General features: G+C 43.0%; 5 protein-coding genes across 5 annotated transcripts; all 5 read left to right on the plus strand.

Moving 5' to 3' along the window:
• The first annotated feature begins 656 nt into the window (after window positions 1-656).
• On the plus strand, window positions 657-1,424 carry M421DRAFT_398612 (uncharacterized protein). Its single transcript, XM_033590160.1, has 3 exons — window positions 657-680; window positions 731-1,065; window positions 1,125-1,424. The coding sequence occupies exon 2, from the start codon at window positions 795-797 to the stop codon at window positions 948-950; it is 156 nt and encodes a 51-aa protein (XP_033445633.1). The 5' UTR covers window positions 657-680; window positions 731-794; the 3' UTR covers window positions 951-1,065; window positions 1,125-1,424.
• A 1,463-nt stretch (window positions 1,425-2,887) lies between these two features.
• Window positions 2,888-3,111, plus strand: M421DRAFT_398614 (uncharacterized protein; the record flags this gene model as incomplete). The annotated part of the gene is given in 2 exon segments (XM_033590161.1): window positions 2,888-2,926; window positions 2,942-3,111. Coding segments are annotated over 2 exon segments (189 nt in total), but the record flags the coding sequence as incomplete, so codon positions are not given.
• Window positions 3,112-3,623: 512 nt separating this feature from the next.
• On the plus strand, window positions 3,624-3,846 carry M421DRAFT_423714 (uncharacterized protein). The gene has a single exon (XM_033593546.1). It carries the CDS (start codon window positions 3,629-3,631, stop codon window positions 3,785-3,787), a length of 159 nt encoding a protein of 52 aa, XP_033445635.1. The 5' UTR covers window positions 3,624-3,628; the 3' UTR covers window positions 3,788-3,846.
• Window positions 3,847-3,973: 127 nt separating this feature from the next.
• On the plus strand, window positions 3,974-4,156 carry M421DRAFT_69992 (uncharacterized protein; the record flags this gene model as incomplete). The annotated part of the gene is made up of 1 exon (XM_033596662.1): window positions 3,974-4,156. A coding segment is annotated over one exon (183 nt), but the record flags the coding sequence as incomplete, so codon positions are not given.
• Window positions 4,157-4,363: 207 nt separating this feature from the next.
• Window positions 4,364-4,834, plus strand: M421DRAFT_398620 (DDE-domain-containing protein; the record flags this gene model as incomplete). The annotated part of the gene is made up of 1 exon (XM_033590162.1): window positions 4,364-4,834. A coding segment is annotated over one exon (471 nt), but the record flags the coding sequence as incomplete, so codon positions are not given.
• Window positions 4,835-6,862: the final 2,028 nt, after the last annotated feature.

Consider the following 6,862-nt stretch of genomic DNA (forward strand, 5'->3'; position numbering starts at 1 on the left):
GCTAGCCTAGTTCTTGCTAATAGGAGGCTAGTGGCGCTTAGTAAGTAGAGAGTTAGCTATATCCTCTACATTAGTAAGCTAGGGTAGGTATCCTTGCTTGTCTAGCTTTAGAATATGCTGCATAATTACCTCCTCTTTAGTGCTTGTTAGCTTTATTAAGTTAACCTTATAATTATATCTTAAGAGTATTCTAGTATAACGTACTCTATCACCGAGCTGGTCATATCACTGAACTGGTCAAAATCTGCCAAGACTAACACAACTCCGCACTTCACAGTATGTCTCAACACGAAGGGAGACTGCAGCTTGCTCTCCAGGCCTACAATACCAGACAGTTTCAGAGCCATCGGGCTGCTGCTGCTGCATTCAACGTTAACCAACGCAGGCTCTCTAAACGCGCTAGCAATACTCTATTTTAACTCAACGTATGCGCAAACTGCTAGAAGCTTACTGCAACTAAAGAGCAGACGATTGTCTAATATATCCTTGACCTCAATTCGCAAGGATTTGCGCCTTAGCTGTGTAAGGTGGCAGATATAGCTAATAAACTATTAGGTGTGCGTGGTAGGGAGCCTGTTAGTAAACTCTAGGCTATAAGATTTGTAACGCGTTTAGATTAGCTTAAGATAGCATTTAACTAAGTAAAGGATAGACAGAGGATACTGCAGGAAGATCCTAAGGTAATTAACACGTAGTTTATGCTAGTAGAGGGTACTAAGGCTAAGTATAGCATCTACAATAATAACGTGTACAACTTTAATAAGACTAGGTTCTAGATAGGCGTGATAGGGTTAATGAAGGTTGTCACAGGCGCTGAGAGACGCGCTCGACCTGAGCTTGTTCAGCCAGGCAATCAGGAGTGGGTTACAGTTATACAGAGCATCTGCGCTGCTGGATATGCGACCCTACCTTTCATCATCTACAAAGGACGCATCCACATCTCTGCCTAGTACAAGGAGACAGATATACCACACAATTAGAAGCTCTCTGTCTCTAAGAACGGCTGGACAAACAACGCGCTTGGCCTTAAGTGGTTAAAGCATTTTGACGCGCATACAAGAGCGCGTTAGGTAGGGGGATTTAGGCTACTTATCTTAGACGGCCATAAGAGCTACCTTAACTAGGATTTTAAGGACTATTGCCTAGATAACAAGATCCTTACTCTCTGTATGCCAGCTCACTTGTCACACATCCTCTAGCCGCTTGACGTGGTCTGTTTCTTGCTGTTAAAGCGCAAGTACTCCCAACGCGTCCAGGACTTGGCACGCCAACGCGTCTTCCACATTAACAAGGAAGGCTTCCTTCTAGCCTTTAGAGACGCGTTTCTTAACGTGTTTACAAAGGCTAACTGTTAGAAGGCCTTTAAGGCATTAGGGCTAGTCCCTACTAACGCGCAGGTAGTGTTAGATCGCCTTAAGGTGCGACACTGTACCCTACTAGCACCCCCTCTACTAGAGACACTGTGGCAGTTAAGGACTCTAAGCAATATACATAAGTTTAGGTCTTAGTCAAAGCTTGTACATAACTCCTTTACTTAGTTACTAGTCACAGCCTAGGCTAGCTTCTCTTAGCTTATTAAAGGTAGTAAATTAATACTGCACTAAAACGCGCTGTAAGCTGCTCGCATTACTAAGCTTGAAGAGCAATTAGCAGTTATAACTAGGAGAAAGTCGCGCAAGCGAAAGCAAATTCAGCATAGCAGCACACTTAAGTATGGCCCAGCAGCATCATAGGTAGCTGCTAAGGTGTCTGTAGCAGCTTAGCTATTAAAGAAGACTTGTGGTGCAGGTACTTAAGAAAGGACCCAGTTAGCCTAACAGCGCTGTGGAAACTGTGGAGGCACAGGGCACAACGCTTAAACGTGTTAGAAAGATACAGAAGAAGATTCTAAATCTAATAAAAGCACACAGTACACTAGATTACTGTTTAATAGCAAGTAATTCAAGTTACCACAACATAAGTTGGGCGCGCTAAGAGATTTTGACTAGTTTAGTGATATAACTAGCTTGGTGATAGAGTACGTTATTATTATCTTAGTATTCTTTCTAATATTTTATAGATTATTATAGTATGTAGAATGGTAAGAGTCGCGTCTTGTTTAAGAGCCTAGATTATAAGCTATATATCTAGTTCCTTTAAGACACTTTAAGCCTTTTTGCGTTAAGACATCACATGTTGTATGAAGTTTGGTGTGGTCTTGGCAAAATCCGGTCACTCTCCTGGGCCGGCCACTCGCCCATGAGGTACGTTACACAGTGCTGCAAAAAATCTAACAAAGCATTGTTGTGTTGTAGCTGCTTAAAGTTGTGTTGACGCTGCACTGCCAGCTGCGTCTCCCCCACCCAAAATCACTGCAAGAGGCCGCAACTTGTAGTTACTAGCCAAATATAAATAGCACAATTGAAGCGCAAGGCTCTATAACGTACCTCACGGGCGAGTGGCCAGCCCGGGCGAGTGACCGGATTTTGCCAAGACCACACCAAACTTCATACAACCTGTGATGTCTTAACGCAAAAAGGCTTAATATGTCTTAAAGGAACTAGATATATAGCTTGCTATTTAGGCTCTTAAATAAGACATAACTCTTACTATTCTATATACTATAATAATCTATAAGGTGTTAGAAAGAACACTAAGATAATAATATGCTAGAATGCTCTTAAGACGTAATTATAAGGTTAACTTAATAAAGCTAACAAGCACTAAAGAGGAGGTAATTGTGCAGCATGTTCTAAAGCTAGACAAGTAAGGATACCTACCCTAGCTTACTAATGTAGAGGATATAGCTAACTCTCTACTTACTAAGCGCCACTAGCCTCCTATTAGCAAGAACTAGGCTAGCATGTTTATTAAGTGTTGCCTAGAGCTTATAGTTAAGTTTAATTAAAAGTACAACTACAAGAGAGCCCTCTGTAAGGATCCTAAGGTAATCTAGGGCTAGTTCTACCTAGTAGAGAATATTAAAGCTAAGTATAGTATCCTAGACAAAGACACCTACAATTTTAACAAGTCTAGGTTTATAATAAGTGTTATATTAACAGGAGCTGTTGTTACAGGCTTAGAGCGTCGTAGAAGACTAAATACAGTATAGCAGGGCGACCAAGAGTAGACCAGCATCATCTAGGGTATCAACCCTAACCAGGTCGCAGAGCTTCAAGCTGCCAATGAGGCCGCCACACGCCGTAAATCACACAAGAGGAAGCAGATCTAGAGGGAGGGGACTCTCACTGTTAGTGAAGGAGTGCGCTTAACTACCCTAAAGGAGTTTAAAGCCCGTAGTGATAGGAAGAAGGCAAGCAACAAGAGGTGCGTTGAACTAGGCACTCAGTCTTTACAACGCTGTAGCAGGTGTAGTAAGGCAGGGCACAACGCGCGAATGTGCATAAAAGATGCGCAAGATACTGTAGATTAGTGCTGTATACTGTAAGTTACAGTAACTTGCAGTAACTTGCTGTAATATGCAAGAGAAGTTGAAGTTTGGTGTGGTCTTGGCAAAATCCGGTCACTCGCCCGGGCCGGCCACTCGCCCGTGAGGTAGCGTGCACGGCCTCGTTGTGCACCGCGGCGCGTAATGCACCAACATCAACATTGACGCGTACTTTGTAACCCCCTATAACTCAACACCACGATGCCGCTAGAAGAAGCCCTTGCAGAGCTAAATACTTTAGGCCCTACTAAAGACTTTTTATATAGAAAGCTTGCTAAAAAACACAGTTATTGTTACATAATATTAATCTGCAGGCATAAGGGTAAATGCGCGTTGCGTAAAGCTAAGGCAGAATACTAGATAGTTCTCTACCTACATAATAAAGTAGAGGTTGTGTAGTACATTAAATTACTTATAGAGAGACACCTTATGCCTATAACAAAGATTCTTGTTAGAATAATTAAGTTGTTGTGTAAGTAGGAGCCCTCTAATTAATAGGTCACGCGCTTCCTTTATTGCTACCCTAACAACCTTCTTACAGCCTAGAGCGCGCCTATAGAAAAGCAGCGCTACAACGCTGCTTTATATAATTTATTTCGCTTATACTTTAATCTGCTACACAGTACTATTAAGCAGCATTTAATACAGCTAGAGAACACGTACAATATAGATAAGAAGGGATTTATAATTAGAGTAATAAGTAAGGGCGTTAGAATCTTTAATAAGTAGCTCTTTAGACTCTAGAAATATAAGCTAGCATCTTATAATAGCAACAGGAAGTAGGTAACAGTAGTAGGAGCAGTAGGAGCTAATAGTTTTACATTACTGCCTGTAGTTATTTATCCTTTATTGTCTCTCTAGATACAAGAGAGCTAGGTGCAGCGCGTTAAGGCTAAAAAACATAATATACACTTTAGTACCTTAGTAAATGGCTAGACGAACAATGCTCTTAGTGTTGCCTGGCTCAAGCAAGTGTTTGATTGCTATACAAGAGTGAGGGCGCGAGGGAAGTACAGACTCTTGATCCTTGATGGCCACAGCAGCCACGTCACGCAGGCCTTTATTGAATACGCTCATGCCAACAAGATTCTGCTACTTATATTCCCTCCGCATGCTACTCACGCGCTTCAGCCGCTTGATGTGGCGTGCTACAGGCCGTTGGCGCAGCACTACTCTGATGAGCTCCTTCATCGCGGCCACACCACTGAGGGGTGGGTACCTGTGGCTCAGGCTGACTTCTTCCCGCTTTTTTGGGCAGCGTGGAAGAAGACCTTCACTAAAGACCTTGTTGTACAGGCCTTTAAGTGCACTAGGATTCACCTACTAGATGCCAACGTTGTGCTTAAGAAGTTTAGAAACCTAACACTAAAGTTACCTAGCACAACCCTAGAGCCTACTCAGCTTTAGCCTGCACTAGAATTACCTAGTTGGCGCAAGACGTCGCAGCTTCTTAAGCGTGCAAGAGAAGATAATGTACCTAGTGCTACTAAGGCAGTTAATTAAGCCCTTTACTAACTCTATGTGCAATTAGAGATCTTAGAGGCTAGGGTTAACAGCCTAGAAGAGGCTCTAAAGGCTAATAAGAATAAGAAGAGGAAGTAGAAGGTACTACCTTTACAACCTATTAATAGTAATAAGGGTAGTAGTATAGTTCTCTAGAGTCCTTCACACATTAAGTGCGTAAAGTAAGAACTCTAGGTAAAAGAGGACCTTAAGCGCGCTGTAGAGGCAGCAAAAGCTACTAAGAAGGAGCTTTAATACTAGAAGAAGATTATTTAAGTAAAGGAGAAGGAGGATAAGCATGTAGAGCAAGAGAAGAAGAAGGTATTAACTACTAAGGCATAGGCTGCAAAGCGCGCTTAAACTAAGGCTTATAAAGAGGAGGCAAAGCACAAGAGCAATATAAAAAAAAGTACTTAATTACCTAAACAGGCTAAGAGTAAGGCCTTATAGAAATCTTAGTTAAAAGTAATAAAGAATTGTAGTAGTAGTGCTATGTGTAGTTAGCGGGTGCCTTATAGGTTGCCCTCACTACTACTACCTACTACAGCATCTACTAGCCGCACCACGCGTCCTCCTAGAAAACTATAGTAGCTAAAAGTTTTGCAAAAGTCTATTTAGTAATCTACTAAATTATCTTGTAATAGCAGCGTTGTAGTGTTGCTCAATAATCTCACTTGTTTTGGGGTACAAAAAGTGATGTTGGTGCATCACGCGCCGCGGTGCACAACGAGGCCGTGCACGTTACGTTATAGCAATACACCAACATTTCTTGCAATAACATCTTTTAGGTGTGGCTCTACAGCTTCATTTTTCTATTGTCAATATCTCGTTGGGGTGGCTCATCGGCCGAACTGGCTCATCGGCCGCACGGCCACGGTATTACCATACCGGTATACCGGTAACGTGCACGGCCTCGTTGTGCACCGCGGCGCGTGATGCACCAACATCACTTTTTGTACCCCGAAACAAGTGAGATTATTGAGCAACACCACGACGCTGCTATTACAAGATGATTTGGTGGATTACTAAATAGACTTTTGCGAAACTTTTAGCTACCACAGTTTTCTAGGAGGACGCGTGGTGCGGCCAGTAGATGCCGTGGTAGGTGGTGGTGGTAAGGGCAACCTGTGAGGCACCCGCTAACTACGCACAGCACTACCACCACAATTCTTTGTTACTTTTAACTAAGATTTCTATAAGGCCTTGCTCTTAGCCTATTTAGGCAATTAAGTACTTTTTTTTGCATTGCTCTTGCGCTTTACCTCCTCTTTACAAGCCTTAGTTTGAGCGCGCTTCACAGCCTGTGCCTTAGCAGTCAATACCTTCTTCTTCTCTTGCTCTACACACTTATCCTCCTTCTCCTTTGCTTAAATAATCTTCTTCTAGTGTTAAAGCTCCTTCTTAGTAGCTTTTGCTGCCTCTGCAGCGCGCTTAAGGTCCTCTTTTGCCTAGAGTTCTTGCTTTGCGCGCTTAATGCGTGAAGGACTCTAGAGAACCACACCACCACCCTTATTACTATTAATAGGTTGCAAAGGTAGTACCTTCTGCTTCCTCTTCTTATTCTTATTAGCCTTTAGAGCCTCTTCTAGGCTGTTAACCCTAGCCTCTAAGATCTCTAATCGCACGTGGAGTTGGTGAAGGGCTTGATTAACTGCCTTAGCAGCACCAGGTACATTATCTTCTCTTGCACGCTTGAGAAGCCGCGACGTCCTGCGCCAACTAGGTGATTCTGGTGCAGGCTGAAGCTGAGTAGGCTCTGGGGTCGTGCTAGGCGACTTTAGTGTTAGGTTTCTGAACTTCTTGAGCACGACGTCGGCATCTAGTGGGTGAATCCTAGTGCACTTGAAGGCCTGTACAACAAGGTCTTTAGTGAAGGTCTTCTTCCACGCTGCCCAAAAAAGCGGGAAGAAGTCAGCCTGAGCCACAGGTACC

Source organism: Didymella exigua, assembly GCF_010094145.1.
Source record: "Didymella exigua CBS 183.55 unplaced genomic scaffold M421scaffold_29, whole genome shotgun sequence".
In the NCBI taxonomy this organism is placed as follows: domain Eukaryota; kingdom Fungi; phylum Ascomycota; class Dothideomycetes; order Pleosporales; family Didymellaceae; genus Didymella; species Didymella exigua.

What these genes read in the sequence shown, in the direction of transcription:
- M421DRAFT_398612 (XM_033590160.1), top strand. Translation starts at nt 795, where the DNA reads ATGAAGGTTGTCACAGGCGCTGAGAGACGCGCTCGACCTGAGCTTGTT.
- M421DRAFT_423714 (XM_033593546.1), top strand. Translation starts at nt 3,629, where the DNA reads ATGCCGCTAGAAGAAGCCCTTGCAGAGCTAAATACTTTAGGCCCTACT.